General features: G+C 36.8%; 3 protein-coding genes and 1 non-coding gene across 9 annotated transcripts in view; 2 read left to right on the top strand and 2 right to left on the bottom strand.

The window, feature by feature from the left end:
* The window catches only part of LOC142344835 (unconventional myosin-Va-like), a 380,102-nt gene that overhangs the window by 114,950 nt on the left and 239,643 nt on the right, over positions 1–25,509 (bottom strand). The gene's annotated exons all lie outside the window — the stretch shown is intronic.
* LOC142344834 (endonuclease V-like) lies at positions 8,421–15,700 on the top strand. The gene is made up of 3 exons (XM_075396822.1): positions 8,421–8,655; positions 13,989–14,226; positions 15,073–15,700. Exons 1-3 carry the CDS (start codon positions 8,494–8,496, stop codon positions 15,468–15,470), a joined length of 798 nt encoding a protein of 265 aa, XP_075252937.1. The 5' UTR covers positions 8,421–8,493; the 3' UTR covers positions 15,471–15,700.
* The window catches only part of LOC142345113 (hydrocephalus-inducing protein homolog), a 236,409-nt gene continuing 226,632 nt past the window's right edge, over positions 15,733–25,509 (top strand). Inside the window, exons 1-6 of the mRNA XM_075397198.1 lie at positions 15,733–15,909; positions 19,316–19,441; positions 20,485–20,739; positions 21,746–21,945; positions 22,313–22,440; positions 23,641–23,842. Of these exons, the coding sequence (XP_075253313.1) occupies positions 15,748–15,909; positions 19,316–19,441; positions 20,485–20,739; positions 21,746–21,945; positions 22,313–22,440; positions 23,641–23,842 (1,073 nt within the window). The 5' untranslated portion in view covers positions 15,733–15,747. The remainder of the gene's footprint in view (positions 15,910–19,315; positions 19,442–20,484; positions 20,740–21,745; positions 21,946–22,312; positions 22,441–23,640; positions 23,843–25,509) is intronic.
* Positions 19,217–19,289, bottom strand: Trnam-cau (transfer RNA methionine (anticodon CAU)). The gene has a single exon. It is a non-coding gene; the product is annotated as a tRNA-Met (tRNA).

Below are 25,509 nucleotides of genomic sequence, written 5' to 3'. Positions count from 1 at the left end.
ATTTTTTCTTTTTGTGAAAGCGTTGCGTGACCACTTGTGGGCAATGTTGAGGTAATGGTGCCATTGCCATGTTGGCATGGTTGAACTCCAGTAATAGAATTTTGGAGTTAATCCCATGATTGTCTATTTACGGTAGCACCCTGGCGGTAAGGACCCAAAGTGACTGCCCAAGATAGAGATCGCGACCCAAAAGAAGTATTGACCAGACCGTCATGGGTCGCTGGCAGGGGGTCCGATGCGACCCAACTGAACGGTCCCAAAAAAATTTGTGTCGCGCTTTTCGTCTGGCCAATGGCAATTTTTGGTCTGTTCGGTCTGCCCGATACCAACATTTCGGTGATAATCTAATTGTAACCAAAATCTGAAGCCCAAATGCCAACAGCCAGCCACCATTGATAAGGACAGAGGAAAATTGGAAATTAATTGTTTTTGTTCAAGATTTAGGAGAGAAATGAAATAACAGAATAGGCAAAACATGATAGAAAAATATAAGCCCTGTAAGCTTGTTGGGGGCAGACAGAATAGATCCGAAGTTTTGGTTAAAAAATTTCTGTTTTCCCCAATCTTGTTCCAATATTATATCAATAATTTGCATCAAAATGCTACTCTGCATCAAAGTATCAACCTAATGGTTAATATTTCAGTTTGATGTCGAATGACTCTGAGAAATCTGTGGGGATAGGTTTAATAGTTTCATTCCATTATAGCATAGATTTTGGTGAGCGTTTGATTCGATATACTTCCTAAAACAATACTTTTATGCTAATTGTCTTTTATTTTGTTTTATTTTTTGACTTGATGCAAACTTCCCTGCAGAAAATTGCAGAGTGGCTTTGAGCCAGTTATTGAGAGTTTGTTTTTCGCCATTACGTTGATGAGCAGAAAATTAATGAGAAGGAGAACAATTAAAAATTGCTTTTGAGTGCTCAATTATGATACCCTTTGTAGCCTCTCTTTATTATTTGATGTAAACAATGGCATTAGAAAAAGAAAGTTCTGTAATGTTTATTCAAAATTTTAAAAAATAATATCAATTCTTATGTTTTGTTATGTTGCGTTTTTTGTTTTAGTGGCATTATTTTTTGAACAATTTTTAATTGGTGGCGGCGATTCACGCTGTTCCTTTGGCTCTGGGCTGTTTTCTCTTATTGTTGCGTAGACTTTTTATATTCAAAAATAAGTAAAGGGGTTGCTATTAGGCCGCGTAGGACAATCCATTGGATGAGTAGTGATCCCCCACTATGAGACATCACTGCATTGTATATAATTTTAAAGACAAGGCACTATATCGCTTTTAGTGCTGCTTCATGAGAATTATAAACATAAACATTACTGCATCGTAAATTATCTCAAAGGCAAGGCACTATAACTCTTTTAGAGCTGCGTCATGAGAAATATAAACACAAACATCATTGCAACGTATATACATTTAAAAACTAGATGATATCACTTATACATTATAAATGGTCATTGTTTCTTTTACGTTGATGTATCGATTTTTCCAATTTTTTTGTATTTCAGCAGGGCCAAAATTGCAAGTTGTTTCCTTCTTTGATATTCTGCACGTTCACCTAGTGTTGTTCCCAGCGTTTTTTGTTGTTCTTAGATCTGTGTCTTTGTGATAGATGGTATATTCGGTCGTGGATTGGTTGACTTGGAGATTGAATCCGGGACTTTTGTGGCGGATTGGACAGTTTCCTGTGCCTTTTCAAGACTGTCACAGATGAAATCTACACCGTCTGCATATTTCAAATGTTTGGGTATCGTGCCTTGTTTTTTAGCATATTCATGATCTTGTATCTGGTTGTCTTGTCCTTTTGGTGCTTCTGTCCCAAGTTCATGGTCAATCTCTTAGAAAGCTTCGTCTAGATATAAGTGAAATGTCTGGGTGATAGACCATCACTTTGTGGGACTCCCCTCTGTTAGTGATGAATCGTTCTCCTATCGTTTTGTTAAATTTTGTTCTCAGGGTCGTTTGAAAGAGTAGGCATTTTATGATGGTGAGTATTTCTTCCTCGATTCCTCTATTTCTGTATATCTATCAATTTTTACCTGTCAACAGTATCAAATGCTTTGGACATGTCTATTCCTGCACGAACCTTCTAGATCTTTTTCAACGATGATACTGCGAGGAGACATTTGTGCGCTAAAACAATGTCACCTGTTGATTTCCCAGTTCGGTAGGCATATTGAGAGGGTAGCATCGATGCTTCAATTTTTGTGTTGATTCTTTTCAGAATTATGAGTGAGATGAGCTTCCGGTACGTGGACAGTAGACTCACTGGTGTGTAACCATCTGGTTTGTTTTCATTTTTGCCTGATTTCTGAATTGGTATTATGTAGCCGTTCGTGAGCTTCTCGTCTCTTTCTCTGAGCATTTCGTTCAATGTTATTGTGACAGTTTTTAGGTAGAACTTTTTCAGGTCTTCTGAAGTCATTTTGCCAGGTCTAGGTGTCTTGTTGTTCGAGACCTTCTTCACTGCTTCTATGACCTCTGATTCATTGATCAGTCTGAAAAAACTTGTTGGCCCCTTAACTATTCTGTTTCCGGATCGGTGAAGTGGTTCTGGAAATGTTTAGTGGTCTTACCTAAATCGTTTTTCTGTTTCTTTGTTGATTTGTCTAAATTGACTAGGCCCATCTATTTCAGGATTTTTTTGGTCATTAGATCCATAAGCACTGGATTTTCTGTTGCTCTTTTGTTTTTTTTTGCCTTGCCTCTTTCCCAGTCTAATTTCTGGTGCATCTTAACTGCTAGAAGTCTGTGATAGATTTCACTTTTGTTGGCTATGTAGCTCCTCGCATTTATGACTGAAAACTTGCAACAGATGTGGATTGCAACGTAGTTTATTTGGTTGTAGACTCATTTTTGATTGAGTATTCCTTCTCATGTCGTAATGTGACTGGCCTTGTGCTTGAAAAGGTGTTTGCCGCTATAATTTTGTGACTGTGTAGGATTTTGTATAGTATTTCCCCGTTAGCGTTCCTCTTTCTTTTTGCGAACGAACCCCTGGGTCCCCTTTTATACTGCCTAGTTTGGCATCGAAGTCAACTAGGTTTATGATGTCTTTTCTTTTGAGTGATTTCAGCAGTACATCTAGGTCTTGGTAGAATTTCTTTGTTTCTTTGGAATTTTTTGCTGTTATACCTATGTGTGGTGCCTAGCAGTTGATGAGTTCCCAAGTTCCATGCAAATTTTCTTGATATCGGTTTTCAAGAAGGTCTTTCAATTTTCCTCATCAGCTCTCATAGCCCGTTTCTCTCTTTTCTTAATGGTGAGTGTGCAAATCCTGTCGGTGACGAATTTTGCTTCGAACATTTTCAAGTTATTCTCTATTGCGAAGCCCTCTCTGTAATTTTGATTGCCCCTGTCGAAAAAAATTAGTCAATATCCAAGTTTTTCACCTTCGCTTTAATCTTTTTTTGTTTCCTGAAAAGCGCAGATGTCGATGTTTTTCTCCGATAACGTTTCCAGGTTTTCGTCTTTTTGCAGTAACCTCGGATGTTCTGGCAACAAACTGTTGTTTTGGATTTGCTGTGTAAACCAGAGGGTGCCAATCACAGCGTCCTTTCTTTGTTTACTGTTTTGAGATTTAAAGAAGAAGAAGAAGAAGATAGAATTAAGCATCAGATCACACTGACAAATTGTCCAAATTATTTACAGATTCAGAAATAAACATTAAATTTAATTGTTTAAGAGTTTATAGACCTTTTGTAAAGGTGTCAAGTTTAAGTAGTGACTACGATAAAAAACATGATCGGTTGATAAAATTTTTTTTCGCAAAATCTGCACACACATATGTTTTTCTCCCATTGTTATCAACCTTCCATACAACATAAATTAATGTGCAGTCCATTGGCACAGGACTTGGCAATTATTCTCCAGTATTTTAGCGGGTAGTCTTTTAATCCGAGTATATCATGAAAGATCAGCTTGTTTAAAAGCGTAATTGTTGAGGTGTACTTGCTTACACCGCACCAACTTTTCAAAAAAACGGCTTCTATTTTCCGTTAATGTTGTTTTATTTCGATTTCAAAAAGTTCATTGAAGTACGTCTCTAATCCGTAATTTGCCGCTGGAAAACAATTGAATTAAAGAGTTGTTGTGTTGAGTTGAAGTTCACTTCCTGCAGATTCAGTTTTTGGTTTATTGAAGCTTTTGACTGATAAGCTTTGTTCATTAGATGCTTTAGATGATGAATGGGAGATAAAGTGCTTGAAAAAATGACACCTAGATAACAAAAGGTGTTAGTAAGTTCAACTTTTCTTTCGATAAATAGAAATTTTCATCGACAGCTAAACGGCCACCTCTTCTGGATTTTATGCACTTTGTCTTGTTTATAATTAATTTCAAATAGTTCCTGCTACAATACGTGTTCAGATTATTCAAAATTTGTTGTTGTTTGCATTGGCTATGAATAAGAAGAAGAAGAAGATAGAATTCAGCATCAGATTACACAGACAAATTGTCCAAATTATTTACAGCTTCAGAAATGACCATTAAATTTAATTGTTTAAGAGTTTATTGAATTTTTGTAAAGGTGTGAAGTTTAAAAAGTAACTACAATAAAGAATATGGTCGGTTGATAAAAGAGTTTTTTCCCAAAATTTGCACACATATAGGTTTTCCCATTGGTGACAACCTTCCGTACAACAAAAATTATTGTGCAGTCCATTGGCACAGGACTTGGCAGTTTTTCTCCTGTGTTTTGGCGGGCAGTCAATTAATCCGTGTATATTATGAAACATCAAATTGTTTAAAAGCGTTGTGGTTGAGGTGTACTCGCTTACTCCGCACCAATTTTTCCAAAAAACAGCTTCTATTTTCCGGTAATGTTGTTTTATTTCGATTTCGAAACATTCATCGACGTACGTCCCTAATCCGTAAGTTGCTGCTGGAAAAACAATTGAATTGAAGAGTTGTTGTGCTGAGTTGAAGTTGGCTTTCTGCAGGTTCATTTTTTGGTTTTTTGAAGCTACTGACTGATAAGCTTTGCTCATTAGATGCTTTAGATGATGACTGCGAGATTACGTGCTGGAAAATATAGTTATCTAGTTAACAAAAGGTGTTATAAAATTTAACTTTTTTTCGTATTTACAGAATTTTTCATCGACAGCTAAACGACAGCCACCTTTTCTGAAATTTATGCTCTTTGTCTTCTTTGTATTAATTTTCAAATAGTTTCTGCTACAATACGTAATCAGGTTATTCAAACTTTGTTGTAGTTGGCATCGGCTATGGCTCCCAAGTACTAAGTCATCAGCTTAAAATATATTATCTAGAGCCTTGCATTTCAACTAAAAATATAAGTCAGCTATGAAAAAATTAAATAAAAGTGGTGAGAGTTTGTCTCCTTGTGCTACTCCTGATTTTTGGTCAATCTCATTTGACAAGAACTCTCCATCGAGGATCTGCTGGACGTTGCCGTTTAGCACATGTTTGTATTCTGTTCAGCATATTCCCGTGGATCCTCATTTCTATCAGTTTTGTAAGCACCAGTTTCCTATTTACGAAAACGAAGGATTTTTCGTAAACAATGAAGCAGGCATTGTATTTGCCACTGCAGCTGATGTTATGCTTGATTGCTTTTTTTCAAGTGCAAAACTGCGTCGATTTTGGACAGTTTGCGTCTGAAACCATATTGGATTGGTGATAAAATTTGATTTCGCTCGACCCAAGTTCGCAAACGCTGGTAAATGATAACCGTGAACATCTTGTACATGCAACATAACAGGCTTATGCCTCTGTAGGAACTTGGTTCTGTTTTGCTACCTTTGCCTTTGTAGAGCGGCTTAATATATGATAACTTCAAATTCGGGTACATTATGATCCGCAAAGTAGAGGTTGAATAAATGGAATACGTATCTTTGCATTGGCTGAACAACTAATTTAATACTAGTGTTGGTTATTCCATCTGGTCCCGATATTTAACCAGCTTTTAACTTTGAAGCTTCCTCGGTAATTTCTTCCAGTGTTATTGGATCATTCAAAGGTCCGGTAAATTTCCAGTTTGAAAAACAATAATCGTGGTTTCCTAAGGTTTGCTCGTCTAAACGTTTATCCAATATTTCGCCCTCAGCTTTAATTAGATCTTCAAAAGGTGATTCCCAAGTTGCAATTGTAATTGCGGATACTTTTGTTAAAGCTTTCTTTGACTTCAGATTTTTCAAATTCTTGCCTTTCTGATTCCGCTTTTCTGATTATGAAGCTTTGGCGATCTATTTCATGCATCATTTTGTGTTTTCTGCAAAGTTTCTTAAAGGCTTTTTTTCATAAAATAATCAGAATCTGCTTTATATCTTTGTCTGTATCCAGCTTTCATCTGGAAATTATGCTACAATTATAATAAGGCTGAATTCTTCGATCTGCAGTGCTAATAGTTTATTGTTCTGATGAAGAACATTGCATGTAATTCTCAGTTGTTTAATCAGTGCTATTGCCTATCCGCTTTGCGGCCGCCCCTTCCCGCTTTTTATTGCCCTTGTGCAGAAGCATGTTTAACCAGGTATTTCCACTGAATTTATACTGAGTGTTTCTGTTAGTGGAATTGGCTATGGCTCCCAAGTACTAAGTCATCAGCGTAGAATATAACACCCAGAGCCTCAGTTTATTACGAAAAATTCGATTGACTACAAAAGTCGAAAATGTGTCAGGTTAACAGATAAACAGCGATTGCTGATCTGCTGTTACGGGGGAAAATTGTAGCTATTTAACCATTATATTGTAAATGGATTCCGAAGACACTGATAGGAAACGAGTGTCGTGGGAATCAGAGCAGGTGATCCTTAAGTCAAAACTCCACCTGGAAAATGAGCCAAGTTGGGATAGTGATTTCTCCGATTTGAAACTAATTGGAGGTCTCGATATTTCGTACATCAAAGGCAACGAGGTATGTTTGATGAAATGACATTTTTGTAGCAGCGTGCCGTCATAAATGCGCGACAATTACAGGAAATATTACTAAAAATTTTCTTTTTCTACTGAATTTGTTTTCTACCAAGTACAGTAAAATTGACGACAACGGGAATGATTTTTATGCTTACCTTTTGGCCCAAAGGCATTTGAGTTGACGAAATATATCTTAGTAATTTCCGATGATAAAAACTCATTTTTTCTTTTTGTGAAAGCGTTGCGTGACCACTTGTGGGCAATGTTGAGGTAATGGTGCCATTGCCATGTTGGCATGGTTGAACTCCAGTAATAGAATTTTGGAGTTAATCCCATGATTGTCTATTGCTCATTAGATGCTTTAGATGATGACTGCGAGATTACGTGCTGGAAAATATAGTTATCTAGTTAACAAAAGGTGTTATAAAATTTAACTTTTTTTCGTATTTACAGAATTTTTCATCGACAGCTAAACGACAGCCACCTTTTCTGAAATTTATGCTCTTTGTCTTCTTTGTATTAATTTTCAAATAGTTTCTGCTACAATACGTAATCAGGTTATTCAAACTTTGTTGTAGTTGGCATCGGCTATGGCTCCCAAGTACTAAGTCATCAGCTTAAAATATATTATCTAGAGCCTTGCATTTCAACTAAAAATATAAGTCAGCTATGAAAAAATTAAATAAAAGTGGTGAGAGTTTGTCTCCTTGTGCTACTCCTGATTTTTGGTCAATCTCATTTGACAAGAACTCTCCATCGAGGATCTGCTGGACGTTGCCGTTTAGCACATGTTTGTATTCTGTTCAGCATATTCCCGTGGATCCTCATTTCTATCAGTTTTGTAAGCACCAGTTTCCTATTTACGAAAACGAAGGATTTTTCGTAAACAATGAAGCAGGCATTGTATTTGCCACTGCAGCTGATGTTATGCTTGATTGCTTTTTTTCAAGTGCAAAACTGCGTCGATTTTGGACAGTTTGCGTCTGAAACCATATTGGATTGGTGATAAAATTTGATTTCGCTCGACCCAAGTTCGCAAACGCTGGTAAATGATAACCGTGAACATCTTGTACATGCAACATAACAGGCTTATGCCTCTGTAGGAACTTGGTTCTGTTTTGCTGCAAAGTTTCTTAAAGGCTTTTTTTCATAAAATAATCAGAATCTGCTTTATATCTTTGTCTGTATCCAGCTTTCATCTGGAAATTATGCTACAATTATAATAAGGCTGAATTCTTCGATCTGCAGTGCTAATAGTTTATTGTTCTGATGAAGAACATTGCTTGTAATTCTCAGTTGTTTAATCAGTGCTATTGCCTATCCGCTTTGCGGCCGCCCCTTCCCGCTTTTTATTGCCCTTGTGCAGAAGCATGTTTAACCAGGTATTTCCACTGAATTTATACTGAGTGTTTCTGTTAGTGGAATTGGCTATGGCTCCCAAGTACTAAGTCATCAGCGTAGAATATAACACCCAGAGCCTCAGTTTATTACGAAAAATTCGATTGACTACAAAAGTCGAAAATGTGTCAGGTTAACAGATAAACAGCGATTGCTGATCTGCTGTTACGGGGGAAAATTGTAGCTATTTAACCATTATATTGTAAATGGATTCCGAAGACACTGATAGGAAACGAGTGTCGTGGGAATCAGAGCAGGTGATCCTTAAGTCAAAACTCCACCTGGAAAATGAGCCAAGTTGGGATAGTGATTTCTCCGATTTGAAACTAATTGGAGGTCTCGATATTTCGTACATCAAAGGCAACGAGGTATGTTTGATGAAATGACATTTTTGTAGCAGCGTGCCGTCATAAATGCGCGACAATTACAGGAAATATTACTAAAAATTTTCTTTTTCTACTGAATTTGTTTTCTACCAAGTACAGTAAAATTGACGACAACGGGAATGATTTTTATGCTTACCTTTTGGCCCAAAGGCATTTGAGTTGACGAAATATATCTTAGTAATTTCCGATGATAAAAACTCATTTTTTCTTTTTGTGAAAGCGTTGCGTGACCACTTGTGGGCAATGTTGAGGTAATGGTGCCATTGCCATGTTGGCATGGTTGAACTCCAGTAATAGAATTTTGGAGTTAATCCCATGATTGTCTATTTACGGTAGCACCCTGGTGGTAAGGACCCAAAGTGACTGCCCAAGATAGAGTTCGCGACCCAAGAGAGGTATTGACCAGACCGTCATGGGTCGCGGACAGGGGGTCCGATGCGACCCAACTCAACGGTCCCGAAAAAATTTGTGTCGCGCTTTTCGTCTGGCCAATGGCAATTTTCGTCTGTTCGGTCTGGCCAATACCAACATTTCGGTGTTAATCGAATTGTGACCAAAATCTGAAGCCCAAATGCCAACAGCCAGCCACCATTGATAAGGACACAGGAAAATTGGAAATTAATTTTTCAAAAAGTTCATTGAAGTGCGTCTCTAATCCGTAATTTGCCGCTGGAAAAACAATTGAATTGAAGAGTTGTTGTGCTGAGTTGAAGTTCACTTCCTGCAGATTCAGTTTTTGGTTTATTGAAGCTTTTGACTGATAAGCTTTGTTCATTAGATGCTTTAGATGATGAATGGGAGATAACATGCTTGAAAAAATTACACCTAGATAACAAAAGGTGTTAGTAAATTCAACTTCTCTTTTCGATAAATAGAAATTTTCATCGACAGCTAAACGGTCACCTCTTCTGGATTTTATGCACTTTGTCTTGTTTATATTTTTTTCAAATAGTTCCTGCTACAATACGTGTTCAGATTATTCAAACTTTGTTGTTGTTTTCATTGGCTATGAATAAGATGAAGAAGAAGATAGAATTCAGCATCAGATTACACTGACAAATTGTCCAAATTATTTACAGTTTCAGAAATAAATTTTAAATTTAATTGTTTAAGAGTTTATAGAACTTTTGTGAAGGTGTCAAGTTTAAAAAGTAACTACAATAAAGAATATGGTCGGTTGATAAAAGAGTTTTTTCGCAAAATTTGCACACACATAGGTTCCCCATTGGTAACAACCTTCCGTACAACAAAAATTATTGTGCAGTCCATTGGCACAGGACTTGGCAATTTTTCTCCTGTGTTTTGGCGGGCAGTCATTTAATCCGTGTATATCATGAAACATCAGTTTGTTTAAAAGCGTTGTGGTTGAGGTGTACTCGCTTACTCCGCATCAATTTTTCCAAAAAACTGCTTCTATTTTCCGTTAATGTTGTTTTATTTCGATTTCGAAACATTCATCGACGTACGTCCCTAATCCGTAAGTTGCGGCTGGAAAAACAATTGAATTGAAGAGTTGTTGTGCTGAGTTGAGTTCGCGACCCAAGAGAGGTATTGACCAGACCGTCATGGGTCGCGGACAGGGGGTCCGATGCGACCCAACTCAACGGTCCCGAATAAATTTGTGTCGCGCTTTTCGTCTGGCCAATGGCAATTTTGGTCTGTTCGGTCTGGCCAATATCAACTTTTCGGTGTTAATCTAATTGTGACCAAAATCTGAAGCCCAAATGCCAACAGCCAGCCACCATTGATAAGGACACAGGAAAATTGGAAATTAATTTTTTTTGTTCAAGAATTAGGAGAAAAGAGAAATAACAGAATAGGCCTAACAGAATAGAAAAATATAAGCCCAGTAAGCTTGACCAAAATCTGAAGCCCAAACGCCAACAGCCAGCCACCATTGATAAGGACACAGGAAAATTGGAAATTAATTTTTTTTGTTCAAGAATTAGGAGAAAAGAGAAATAACAGAATAGGCCAAACAGAATAGAAAAATATAAGCCCAGTAAGCTTGTGGGGGGCAGACAGAATAGATCCGAAGTTTTGGTTAAAAAATTCCTGGTTTCCCCAACTTTGTTCCAATCTTATCTCAATATTTTGCATCAAATTGTAACTCTCCATCAAAGTATCAATCTAATTGTTAAGATTTTAGTTTTGATGTCGAATGACTCTGAGAATTCTGCGGGGATAGATTTAATCGTTTCATTCCATTATAGCGTAGAGCCTGGAGAGCGTTTGATTCCATATACTTCCTAAAACAGTACTTTTATGCTAATTGTCTTTTATTTTGTTTAACTTTTTGATTTGATGCAAACGGCCCTGCAGAAATTTGCAGAATGGCTTTGAGCTAGTTTTTGAGGTTTTGTTTTTCGCCATTGCGTTGTTTAGCAGAAAATTAATGAAAACGAGAACGAATAAAAATTGCTTATGAGTGCTCAATTATGATACCCTTTGTAGCCTCTCTTTATTATTTGATGTAAACAATGGCATTAGAAAAAGAAAGTTCTTTAATGTTTATTCGAAATTTTAAAAAATAATAATAATTCTTATGTTTTGTTATATTGTGTTTTTTGTTTTAGTGGGAATATATGTTGACCAATTTTTAATTGGCTGCGGCGATTCACGCTGTTTCTTTGGCTCTGGGCTGTTTTTTTCCTATTGTTGTTGTTGTTGTTGTTGTTGTGGCTTCCTGGGGTTTGACACCAGAGCGATTTCTCCCATAACTTCTGATTAGAACGATGTCCAAATGTTGCGACAGTCACAGCAGTCGCAACATAGTTGCCATGTGCAAGGGTTGGAATCAGAGAATCTGTTGTCGACAAACTTCACATCAGGCCGACTATTCGCGATTTTAGACCGAGAGGATTGGCAAACTGAATTTTTTCGTTTATTCTGTTTACGATTCTGCATGTCCGGTAGACAAATTCTCCACGAGTCTTTTCTTTCTTGCACTTGTTTAGCTTGAAAAACATTGTGGACCTACCAGCTTCAGGGTTGCAAGTGGGAATGTTGATGTTATGTTCTCCTTCAACAAGTAGTTTGGACATGAGCACAATGTCATTGCACTGCATGAAGAGCGGAAGTTGTAGTAAGTTGAGGAGACGTAGCGGTTGGAGGTAGCTTCAATTGGATTCATAGCAGACCCAGTTAAAGGCACGTTTTTGAAAGCTCTCTAAGTCTCTTGTTGAACCACGGCTCAACCGTACGCAGTTCATTCCGTAGAGCAGTATTGGCAGAAGAATAGATTTGTAAAGTCCGAGTTTGACAGACACATTGACTTTCGGCGAAACGTTTCTTCGGAGCAGGTAAAGAGCCCTGTTGGCTTTCTTGAGTCTTTCGGAGACGTGTAGAGACCAGGTCATGTCTTTAGTTACAAAATACCAAGATCTTTGATGGAGTCAGCGCTGTGCAGTTGGCTTGTTCCTAACATCAGATCTCTGGATTGGTGGTGGATTTTCAGTGCAGCGCACTTTTCAATTGCCAGATCCATTTTGTTAGTCTTCACCAAGTGCTGAATGCTGTTCAGGTCTTCTTGAATTTGCCAGTCGGCTTTTCCTGTGAAAAGGAGCTTAAGGTCGTCTGCAAAGATGAATGGTTCGCTGAATTTCAACAAGTCAGGTAGGTCGTTGATGAAGATGCAAAATAATAGGGGCCCGAGCAGGGAGCCCTGTGAGACACCGCTTGTAACTTCGAGAGTTGCAGAGGAACAACTATTCATTCGAACAAACTGTTCCCGTCCAGACAGGTAATCATGGAGGATTTCGATGAAGCAACCACCGACTCCAATTGAAGCACACTTTTTAAGTAGACTTTTCTATATTCAAACTTTTCTATATTCTATATTCCCAATTTTTCTATTTTCAAACTTTTGCAGCTTAGACTTTTCTGTATTCAAAAATAAATAAAGGGGGTTTGCTCTTAAGCCGCGTAGGACAATCAAATGGATGAGTAGTGATCCCCCTCTATGAGACATCACTGCATCGTATATAATTTTAATGACAAGGCACTATATCGCTTTTAGAGCTGCGTCATGAGATATATAAACATAAACATCACTGCATCGTAAATTATTTCAAAGGCAAGGCACTATATCTCTTTTAGAGCTGCGTCAAAAGAATTGAATTTCTATATAAGCTAATTTGTTATGAATCTAGTCTCCCCTCTCGCACTATGGCCTTGCGAGAACTATCAATATCGGTCGGCCGCTTGGAACCACGGCAACCAAGACTGTAACCTGCAAAATATGTATAGGTAAGCTGTTCTATCTTTCCTCAGTCTATGACAGTGGTATCATTACGTTGATTATTCAATGTTTTACGTTCCGCGGCTGCTGTTTAAAATCTCTGAGAGATTTACGTTATAAATATTGTTTGGTGAAACCAAGAGAAATCTGCCAATTTCGAAGCTTAATTCATGCTAAGATGTCAACCTTAGGACTTAGTTTGTTCAAATCTGTCTGTCTAAAACATTGCACATACCCGTGAGATTCCGTGTGCCTTTAATTAGGGCTTTCATAATTGGACCCCGTTCATTAGACAGCTGAAACAGATAACCCCTTTTCGTTAGGCAATGGTATTTTGCGTGACCAGTGCCATTGATTTAAGTAATTTTGTTGCTGGAATTTTTTTAAATTAAAAATTGAGTTCACCTTTGTGACCTATGCTCACTAAAGTGTTCATGGAGAAAGTATTACTGGTCAAGGAAAGTCTTTTCAACTTACGATGTTAACCTTTTCCTTTGTGATGGAAAATAGTTGTCTGATATGGATTTTTTGTAGTACTTGTTCTCTTGATTAACAATTCAATTTATTTCATAGGAATCAAATAATTCAGTTCATTTCTCTATAATATCGGTCTTTTTATGTGGTTTGTAGATCGTAAATTTGTGGTTTTGTTTCATTTATAACTTTTGCGTAGCAGCGTTTCATTGCCTATTTGTTTGATCCGTTGTTCTTACGCCTGCAACAATCTAGCAGCTACGATTTCCGTACAATGGCTTGGTCAAAATAAGACCAAAACTATAAAACTAAAAAACAAATTTTCTGCCTATTTGCTGCTTCTACTTTCGAAAGCAGTTACTCAATAGTTACCAATATGAAAACTTTCAAACTGTCAACGTAAAGCTTTGTATGTAATGGATATTTTTTACTAGAAAAAATGGGCGCAAAACAGCACTTGGAGTACAAAACAGAAAGCATTCTTATTTCCACGTATATTTCTGGCACATATCGAAAGATTAAAGTATTGTTATTTTAGAGTTCTACAATATTTTCTCTCACCCTCCTACTTATAGCTTACTTGCTTCTAACTTTGTATTAGGTGGATGCATTTGTGGCTCTGGTTGTTTTGGAATACCCCAGCCTTGAAGTTCTATATCAAGATTGCCAGCCTGTACAGATAACGGAACCCTACATTCCGGGGTTTCTCGCCTTCCGTGAAGTGGAACATTGTGTCTCTGTGCTGTCAAAACTTTCTAAAGAGAAACCCGAATTGTACCCTCAAATAGTGTTTATTGATGGAAATGGATTACTTCATCCTCGAAAATTTGGCATAGCATGTCATTTAGGCTGGGAACTGTTTCCTTTTTTTCCTAGAAAAATAGCTGCATGATTGATAATTTTTGCGTCTTACAATAGTTCATGGTTAAAATGAGCTTATGGTTAAAATCGTTTGTGGTCAAAATTAGCAAAGCAACCTGAGTATAAATTACGGAACTTTGAAAGTTTCAGATCCAAAAAAGTGAACAGTCACCAAAAAGAGCAATGTTGCTCACAAAAAGAACAGAAATGCCAGGAATAATAAGAAAAAGGTCAGCTGAGAACAGACCGCTGTGGATTAGTGAACGGATCTGGGGCACAAATGGATAAGATCAACAAGCTCCATAATCAGCAAATTTACTGTGAAATAAAGTAACCAACTTTTTAGCTGTCTTCGAAAAAATGGTTCATTGCTCACCTTCATTTTAGAGGATTTCGATTTAGAATACCATTAGAGCCATGCACTGATTCAAGGGGGGCTAAGAACTCATGTAGATTGGTGGTATAACTTTATATGATGGATCGGATCTTTTCCTTTTGTGCCCCCCCCCCCAAGCTTAGTGGGCGCATATTATTTGCACCCCCCAGACACCACACGGGCCATATTTCTACATAATGATTTACTATGTAATGACACGTGTTCTGTATCTGGGGGGGGGGGGGGGGGCGCAAAATGTACTGGGGGGAGAGGCGCAAACGGAAAAGATCCAATGGATTAAACGTTTTACGATAGCAAAGTTCCTGTAAATACGAAAGTTTATTTTAAAGACAGTAAGTTAATAATTATAGCTATCTGCTTTAAAAAATATGCGCCAAAAATGTTCACGAATGTTGCAAATTTAGTCATCAGATAGAAAAGGAAACAGATCGTTTAGGTGTCATCGAAGACATCGTCACAATTGGTTGCGCAAAGAACCTTTTTCAAATGGACAACATTCTACGTGATGCCGGCCATCAAGCACAAATATCGTCATTGAAATCACCCGGCGACTTTTTCGACATTGTTGACGAAAAAGGCGACGTTTTAGGAGCCGCTTTGAAAACGGTGCAGAAGAGTACCAAACCTATCTATGTTTCAATTGGGCATAAAATTGATTTGCCAACCGCGTGCAGATTAGTTACAAAGTGCAGTAAATACAGAGAGCCTGAACCAACGAGATTAGCCGATATTATATCACGTGAAGTCATCAGAAATCTGTCGAAAGAATCATGCGATGGAAAAATCAAAGAAGAACAAACCGAAACAGAAACTGGTCAATCGTAATTTTGCATGGGGGAGGGGGTTGAATGTTTTCCCGGTCAAGAATTCGTTATTCATTTGATGTGAAAAAAAACGTTCCTTGTGCGAATTGAAAGTAATATAATTGCTTTAGAACACTAAATTCAGCTGTCGATGTTTTACCGGGAAACATTTCATATCAATCCTATTTAATTTTTGGTACCTTCATTATATTTTGTCTACTGTAATAGAATTTCTATAAATTTTTAACAAAATTAATTGAGATTAGGGTTCAGAAGTTGGATTAGAGTTGCAAATTATAATGGCTCAATGTTTACAATTTTTCAGATTTTGGATGTTAGCGAAGAACGGGCCCAACCCGAAAGGCAACGTACCCTTGATTTCGGGGGACGTGCCCTATTACAATAGCAGAATATCGGCGCCTAAAAACCCCAAAATGGTTTTATCCCCTAGACCCCCAAAGGTACGCTATCACTCATCAGTGACATCTGATGAAGCGGTTACTAAAAATACCATTGACAGTTTTTCTATTTCAACTTGCATTTTAAAATACGTTATTTTTGACGTTACTTGAGAGAAGAGTCCAAAACTTGTTCATGAATGGCTTTTAACTTTGATGTTTTTAGATCTTTTTGGAATCCGAATGACGTTTAGACCTTTGATCTGAGATCAGATTGTGATGACGCATAGCAATACTATGTTCTATTATCAGGAATTTTAAAATCATAAATAGAATTGCACTTTAAAATAATTATTGAAATTTCAAATGTTTTTAAACGGTACTTTTATTTAGTATCTATGAAAAATTGCTTGTTTGTGGAGTAGTTTGTTCGCAGAGGTGGCGCAGATGTCCCAATGTTAAAAATTTTGCTTCTTTTGATTACTTCGATTTCTCCGTTGTGCCAGCGGACGTACAATATTCAAAACCGCCAACTTTGTTGAAACCAAAAGCACAATTTTCATTTCTGTACGTGAAAGGGTTGTTTTTCATGGTAGCACAAGAAAATTTGTGAAGCAAATCTCACGAAAATTCTAAACTGATGCCGAGGAACAACAGTGGACATATCGTGCCAAAAAGAACTATTATACCAGCCTTTTGTATGCAAGCCCCCCCCCCCCCCAACACTTGCAAGTCAGTGAAGCAAGCGGATTAGCTTTGATCTCTGACGTCTGATCGCAGTACCACCATCACACATAGTCAAAAATAATTGAAGTCAGAACATCTGCACATACCTAATGCAAAACCTAGCTTTTTAAAGTCAAGAGACCTGCAGAAAACAGCGAGGAGAAACGGTGAGTTAAAGTGTCATTATGTTTCAACTGTTTTTTTTTTTTGGTGAGTCAGTATTGGCTGACCGATATATCTGACATAGAGACATCTTAGTGGTATGGTATCATTGGAAAACCCATCAAGCAATTATTTTGATAGTATTTCTCCAACCTAGTCTTTTTTAAGGAGTTATTCGGGTTTACGTGGAAGCTCAATAATGACACTTTCCATTATTCTACCAATAATTATGTTTTTTCAAAATAGCATTAGTCTTTTTTAAAAAAATTTTGTTTTGAAAAGGTCTTGAAAACTTTTTTCTCTGCAACTAATATAAGTATAATTTTAATTGTAGTAATTGTAAGACTATGGCAAAGTGTAAAAATAACAGTTTTGCACCATGTTCTATTTAGAGCAATATGTGACAGTTAATTTCTTCGTAAAAGATACAATTTTGTAAACTTTTTTCAAATGCTTATGTGATTTCCGCCTGGTTATTATATTTGCAATTACAACTGTATGCCGCCGAAACAATGTCAAAGTGACCATTTGATGTGTTTATTTGGACAAGGTTCCAATAAGAGAGAATTGTGAGAGAAAACGGTAGTAAAACATTGTATGTTTTAAGGATATCTCAATAGCTGTTTTTCTTTTCCATATATTACAATTTTAAGTGTCAGTATAGAGTACAAGAAAGATGTCAATTCGAATACTTTTTGATTTTGTATATTGTTGTTTTCTTTCAAACAAATAGTCAATTAACTCAAAAAAGAGCAAAGCAATAAAATTTGATGAGTTCTTCCGCGGGCTATTTTATTTTTTTCTGTCCAATTAATTTAGCTTTAATTGCCGTTTTAGGGAACAAAAATGGATGTGAGATTAAGCGTTTACTGGTTTTTGACGATATGGGCGCCACTCGCAGATATGTGTGCATTTCAATTGAAAAATGAAATCATTTAAATCCTGAAAGATTCCCAAAGGAACTTTAATTTTAGTTTTTTTTCTCTTTAAGAAAATTTGTTTTGTATAGAAACTCTGTGTTGGCAACTTTTGGGTACATATTTCAGGTATTTCAGCGTCCAATATTATATTTTTTCTTCAATTGTAGAAGGCGAAATAGGATCTAAAGGTACAGGAAGAGCCACTGGAAAAACTTTGCCTTTTTGGGGAGCTATACGTTGCTCATTATAGGCCTATTCAATCATTTTGTTCGCCTGAATTGTTATTTGAATTTTTAATATTTGTTGAGATTGAAGAGATGTGTTGTGCAAATAATTAGAATCTATTCATTTTTTTCTTTTTAGGGTTGGCAACTGAATTCAGTAAAAATATTTTTTAGATTTCCTAAACTTTGAAAAATTTTCGGGTTGCTGGATTGTTACTAATTGAAATGTATACTTTTTGGTTTACTGTTCGGATAGAGTTCATTGCTCGGTTTTTCATTATCGGTTTTTTTAAAAGTCTCAATGCGTTTTAAACTGTATTCAAATTGGAGAGAAATTGGACAAAAATTCTTAAGTGTTTGTCTTTTTATTTTCACTTGTTTGTCTTTTTTCCCTCACAAAGATTCCAGTAACTAGTAGATCTTAACAAATTTAAAATTGGAACTCAGCACCTCCGTGTCTTTTACTTTTAGCAAAAAATAGCTTTTTTGTTAAGTCTTTGGAAAAATTGGTTTCTGCTTGCTAAAAAATTGTCAATTGTGCGGAAAATGATTTTTTCTCAAAGTTGAAATCATTTTCTGCCAAATTTTTAGCCATTGAGTTTTAAGGGTGTCTGATTTGTTTTTGTCTGTGCTTTTGTAATTAATAAATGAATATATTTCACTGGTACTCATTTCTGTCCATCTTTCAAATCCTGTCAATATTTGTTCCGACCCTCTTGTTGTAATACAAACTGCAAACTACGTGTTTCATTTCGAATTTCCATTTTTGTAGTTCTTTTTGTAAAAATCTGAGCCAAAGTGCAGATAATTGAGATCAGAGCATTATATGCAAACGTACATTATTGAACCTCCGTGTTGACAATTTTTTCTTTGATAGATTCTTGCCTTTCGATATTTTGGTTTCACGTTTTGTTTTAGAATTATCCCATCCCCAGAAGGAAACAGGGCCTTTTTTCGAACTTAGCTGAACCTATTTTCTTTTTATTCGTTTCGGTTAAGCGTCAGACGAATTTTGATCATTTGTTGATAACTATATAGGATTTTTCTGTTTCATCAGCTCCAAACTTAATTGGCACATCAATTTTATGCCCCCCGAGCGCACATGCTAGTTTTCCATGGCAACATGGTATTTAACAACAAATTTTTCAACTGGAGGTCTTAAATAGCACGGAGGAGGGGCACAATAGATCCAACAGTTAATGTTGCTTTATTATCTACCTCTCCTGGTCCGGTATAGGTGCCGTGTTACTCATGGTACAATAGTTAACTTAAAATCATGTTGTTGTTACGGTTTATGAAGCGAATGAAGAAATTCATCTGCGAAGAAAAGCAAAGCTTTGCGACCAGTGAGGCTCGAACTCACGACCTTAAGATTATGAGACTTACGCGCTGCCGACTGCGCCATGGTCGCTTGCGTCTACTGTTTGATCGTTTCAGGTGGCTCCTTCAGAGTACATGCGTGAGATGGCCATGTCGACAGAAGAGAGATTGCACCACACCCACACTATGAAGAGACCTCTCATTCTGGAACTACTAGACATGGGCACAACCACATACCAGAAGGTAGCTTGCTTACTTTACTAACTGAAACGAACCTTAAAAAATTATCTCGAATGTTATTCAGGTTAGTTCAGGTTATTCAGGTAATTTATTTTTATTATAAACATTTTTATTATAAACAGGTAATTCAGGTTAGTTTACCTGAAAGAAAAACACCTCATCTCGAACTTTTTGAATTTGTCTCTCCTGAAGGACAACAGAACACAAGAAACTTGCATGGAACTTATGTGCAAACAAAAACGAAAGTAATCGTTCCGTTTTTAGATTAACCGAAGCGCGTACAGATAAGCATTTTACCTCACGTAGAGTAAGTCCCATAAAGTTGCAACGCAAGAGAGTTCGAAAAACTCTCGACCTGCAAATGAACAACAAAGTGCTGATCTCGGCATGTTTTAAATTTCAACTTTGACCTTTGAAAGGTTCGATAGCGTTGCAACTTTATGGGACTGACTATAAAGGTCGAGTTTGCAACAATGGTTTTTCGTGAAAATGTGACGGCTTTCTTTTGCCTACCTTAATAAGCAATAAAAAATTGTTCATAGTGCCAATACAAAGCAATTAGTCATAAACAACATACATTGTAGAACCTAAAATTTGTAACTAATTCGACACTAAAAGGTTTCCATTAAACCTAACTGGTTTGTTTTCAACCACCTCGCGGGCGAGTTGTGAAATTTTGAGGAAAAACGATTCTAAAGTGTCAAAAGTACCATTACACACCAAAGTTTCAAATTATATTTTCTGTTTTTAACTTTTAATTGTACGTCACTTGCAATTCTTTTTCAATTACTGTTGCCAAGGACACTGTGACTTTTCGTTAAAAGCCTGGAAATTGCAGGAGGAAAAAGTCAATCATTTCAAAACCTGACGGAAGTAGTTCACTTCCGGAAAAACCTTTCATTGCAACAAAACAAGCGAAACAAAAGAATCAATTTGGATTTAATATTCATAGTACAAAATCATAATAGTCCTAAGGACATTCCCCTCTCACAATGTAATTCAATAAAAAGTATTAAATTGTTTTGAAATCAATTTCTCTGTTTCAGTTCACAGACGTGCCCCTGTCACGTGCCATCTTCCAGCCCTTCCCATCTGAAATCATCTTCCAGCAGTACCAGCCTGGCAAGATGTTCGAAGTGCCTCTCCTCCTCCGAAATGATGACAAAGTGCCCAGACTTGTTAAAGTGACAGCTGAGTTCAGTCCCTACTTCAGAGTAGTGGCCCCTTCTAATTCCGGCGACAAAGTGGCACCAGGCATGGCAGCACAGTACAATGTCCAGTTTTACCCGGAAGAAAACAAGGTTTGTAAACGCAAATTTAGCGATGTCTCTAAGGTCAAAGGCAGTTTTGTGAGACGCAATTTCATTGCATATTTTATTAGCCATGCATTTTTTTGTTGAATTGAAATTTAGAAAGTACTTTTTGCAATCCATTTTACAGTTTTTTTGAAATCTTTTTTTAAAAGTTTACCTACTTTGTCATCGAGCGATTCAGTGAAGGGCTTTTGAAGCTAAGGAATTTTTTTCCTGAAAGCTTACATGAAAAGGCGCCAAAAATTTCAATTGCTAATTGAATATCCGTAGCTGTATGCGATAGCATTTAACTTTTTTCAAAAGCTCTGTAAAGTTCGTGAGCCAGGCAATGCCGTCTTTGTGGATCTATAGCCCCCGTTAACTTTCCCTTCGAGTCTCATAAGAAGTTTGTTGAACCTAATATTTCTGTTCGTGTATATAGGGTGTATATGCATGTAAAATTGGAGGCATGAATTCTTGTTTTTCATCATCAATGAAATTGTTCTTACATAATGGTTCATGTCTGTAAAGGACTTATTACCAGGACTAGTCTGATAAATTGTGAGATTATTCCCCCCCCCCCAGCTTAGTGGGTGCATATTATTTGATATTTGCATCCTCCAGACACTTGTGCCATATTTAAACATAATTATTTACCATGTAATGGCACATGATCTGTAACTGGCGGGTGCATAACGTACTGGGGGACACAAAGGGAAAAGATCCCTTTGTGACTAAAAATGAGCAACATGAACAGTCGAACTTTATTGTTGCAGGTCTCTCTCTGCTATCAGTTTCGGAAAACCCACCTATTATCCAAAAATTGAGACCCACTTCAAAATTGAGTGCAATCCCTACTTTTCGTTCTACTTAATTTAAACCTTCAAGGAAGAATTTTTCTGTAATTAATTGGTCGAAATGAAGAGCTTGGGCCTCCCGCGGTATATTTGGAATAGATACACAGAAATCATCTCAGTTCACTTTTTTAATTACATGATTGACGATTTGTTTCCAGGACTACGCACACGAACTGGTATGTATCAGTGAACGAGAGAAGTTCTCAGTTCCCGTGAGGTGTATTGGAGCCAGACCAGTCCTCGACTTCCCAGACTCGGTAGATTTCGGACAGTGCCCAGTGAGATTCAAGACTGAGAAAACAGTGCATGTCAGAAACATCGGATCCAAAACTGCCAAATTTGAACTGGATTGTCAAGAGTAAGATAGAATGATTTAAGATTTATTGCGGACAATGATTTGCTAAAGTAAGCATTAAAATACATAAAGCGAGTGAGGTTATTAACAGCACGTGTTTTATCTAAGGTTCTGTTATTAGTTTTCGTCATTGGGAGAAGTTCATTACGAAAAAGATTTAGAAGCAATCTTTACATTTCTACTTTTTTACATCAATTGATCCGAGAATAGTTGGTTTGGGAGACTAATTTTCAGTTTATTTTTAATGAAATATTTTTCTTTGAAATTCAGAAATATGCGTTTCATGGGTATGATTGTCTATTTTGAACAAGGTAATCTTGTCGCAATATTTTTACAGTGTCAAAAATTATTCTTTTTGTGTTGATTACAGGCCCTTCTCAGTGACTCCTGCAGTTGTGGATTCGTTAGGCGTGGGAGAGAGCACCCAAGTCACTGTTCTGTTCAACCCTCTCTCTGTCTCGGACTATTCATGTCCACTCAAAGTCAGCTTCGACTCAGGTACTCCCTACGTTCACTGTACCAAACCAATCTCTGCTTAACCAATAACAGCGTTTGCTCTATCAATTTCCCTGTGGTATTTTTATGTGCAAATTTTGCAGAATGCTGCAGAGACATATTTAACCTTACTTTGGAGTTCAAAAAAGCTATTATCAAGAAATTGAATTTTGAGTGCGGCATTAGCCATGCGGGTAAATGTTCTATTGTGATCCCTGGCTTTCAATGATTGAAGATGATTATGTCGGGTTTAATTTAGCCGTAATTATGTCCACATCCCTGCGTGAATTATGTCGCCATGCTAAGGTCTTCTGAAAGTATGTCGCTAATCTCGGTTCCTGTCAATATTTTCAAACAGTGACACTTTAGTGCTATGGGGTAATTACGTCATCATGATGTAATGGACTGTGATCAAGAAATACTTCACGCACTTCATAATTCTCAATTTGACATTGCATGTTTTTGATTAATCTTAAAATAGTTAATATTTCAGTACATCCCCAGTACGCTATGCTGGGCATAGAAATAGAATTTGTGAGATTACATTATGAATCATCATGTGAAAATTAAGCACGTGCTCCGGGGTGTATACATAGTATGCACCCTCTAAGCCGAGGGGGGGGGGGCAAACAGAGAAGATTCCTTGAAAGATACAGAGAACCCGTCACATTAACTCATTGAGGCTAGAGTTCTCTAAAAATTGACATTTCTGTGTCAATGATAAGAATTAGTGAATTGTATTAGAGATCAAAAGTCTTTATGTGTATTATTTTCGCTTTTTGTGCTGCAATGGGCTGAATTGTTATAGAAGAAAGGTTGACACAGAGTAAACATAACTTAAACAAGTCAAATTGTTGTTGTTGAAAGTAGTTAATGAAACATGCAACTTATCTTCGCTGTTGAAACTAAATTCAACTTACAGTAGTCAAAACAGACATTTTAAAATGCCGAATGTCGGCAGTGACGGAGTTAACTTTATCAAAATTTCCTTTGTCATATAATGCCAGCAGTTAAAATGCCTTGAGCTCTCAGCATTTCTGTACTCGCAAAATATGGGTTTCTAGTAAGGTTATGTGACTGTAGAATACTCGTCAATTTGTGGCTATGATATTGCGAACCGCTACGTTGTTCTTTTAATGCCAGATGTTGTCATCGGTTTTAAAATAGTTTCATAAACATCCTGTATTTATTTTTTTTTTACAGGCGAGAGTCTGTTCGTGGAGCTGTTTGGTCAGGCGGGAGACACCAACATCAGACTAGACAAGAACACAGTGTTGATGGAGAGTACATTCATATCCATGTCTACTCAGAGAACACTCACTATATCAAACAAGAGTGATAATCTAGTCCACTTCCAGTGGAAGAAACTCCCATCCGCACAGGTCGAACACGACACCAAACACAAGTTAGTACTCTTCCCTTCCCTATAGTTACTGCTATGGTTCTAATGCTGCAACCGTTTTGCATTCGCAATTTATTTTTTCTTCTGCTGGGACCAATAGATAATAACGCCATCCCTTCTCTTCTTTTAGTTTTTTTCCTTCAAGTATTTTTTTGTTTGCATACGCAAGATAAATGAGTTTAGTCGTCACGTAAAGTATTTTCTATGGAATAAATTTCTTCTTGTTTTTCTTTAGAATTTTACTGTTCTCTTTTTACTGAGCTTCAGCCAAATTTCATACAACAAATTGAGACCCCCAATTGGATTGACTTTCTTTGAATCTCTGTTAACTGAATCGCTTTATTTTTTTTGTACATTTTTAATTGATCCCGAACGAAGTTTGAAACAATTATTGTAAGCTCATGTGTTTTTTAATAGCCGCACAGCGATAGCTGGGGCTATTATTGGCCTTCTCTTGGTTTTTTACAATTCAAAGAATTTTTACAATTCAAAGAATTTGAATTGTATTGGGGCGCTGTCTTTTTTTTTTAAGATCTGTTCACACATTTTCATGATTTTTGAAGTCAAATTGGAGTAGTGATTTTGGTCACGCCGAAACATGAAATGGAGCGAAAAAGCGAGTGGTTTTGCGGCGTGAATTTTTTTCGCTCTAATTTTAAAATAGAGTGCGAAAATGGTGTTTGAACAAAAATTCGGATTCTCGGTAGTGGTTTTTTGTTCACATGCGGCAATTTCACTCTGATTTTTACTGTTTTTTCAATTTTTCGGATCGGATTTTTTTCTAACTGGTTTTCCCAATCCATTCACAGCTCATTCTAGGCCTAAATTTTTGTTTGAATTAAATTTTCATTTCTCGCTAGTGGTTTTTTTGTTCACATGCGGCACTTTGACATTGTGTTTTTGTTTTTTTTCTTATTTTTTGATCTGATTTTTTAAAAATAGTTTTCTCAATTCACTCATAGTCCTTTCTAGGTCTAGTTTTTCTGTTTAGTCAATGAAAATTCTTTGAATTGTACGTCAGGACTTGTCCTGCTATGTTTTTTTATTTCGTCGTCATGATTTTTGTTACGGCCATATGATGTCACAGCCACTTTTTGTTCATTCGTTCATGCAATTTCAACTGAATTGCATGTGTGACGTCATTTTTCGCTCTTAGTGGAGCAAGTTTTTTTTTCATGCGCGTGATTAAATTTTTGGTCAGACTTGACTTACCTCACTCTCAAAAATGACTTCCTCACTTTGAAATTGACTTTTATTTACTTTAATTCAAAGAGATGAGGTCAAATGGGTGTGTGTCACTCTAAATGAAGGTTATTTGAGATCAGCTAATAGAGGCAGCAATAACTTATACAGATTTTTAATCAAAATATAACAGATCAGCCTTCAATGAAAAGACGAATTTTTTGGGTCTGTCTTTTTTACTGTTTTTTAGACTGTCGAATCTATCTACGAATCTATTGCGGCTATTTTCTGGCAATCTGCCAGCTATGTTAATGCAAAATTTTTGCTGGACTGTTTTGTTCTACATGATTCATTTGATTTCACTTCTCGAGTGACTTTTTCAAGCTTATGACTTCTTGATTTTTGTGTGATCTAAATTGATATCATTTTAAAAGTATGTTTTTTTGCTAAAGTTGAAGCAATTTTAAGCGAGATTGGATGAAGGCGCG

Source organism: Convolutriloba macropyga, chromosome 8, assembly GCF_964194025.1.
Source record: "Convolutriloba macropyga chromosome 8, txConMacr16.3, whole genome shotgun sequence".
Taxonomy (NCBI): Eukaryota; Metazoa; Xenacoelomorpha; order Acoela; family Convolutidae; genus Convolutriloba; species Convolutriloba macropyga.
This window is presented reverse-complemented; position numbering and strand designations above follow the sequence as displayed.

Bases quoted from the DNA above. Each gene is read 5' to 3' on its own strand.
- LOC142344834 (XM_075396822.1), top strand. From the start codon at position 8,494: ATGGATTCCGAAGACACTGATAGGAAACGAGTGTCGTGGGAATCAGAG. The intron at 8,656-13,988 runs GTATGTTTGATG...ACTTTGTATTAG, and splicing joins CGTACATCAAAGGCAACGAG to GTGGATGCATTTGTGGCTCT. The intron at 14,227-15,072 runs GTCATTTAGGCT...AAAAGGAAACAG, and splicing joins TCGAAAATTTGGCATAGCAT to ATCGTTTAGGTGTCATCGAA.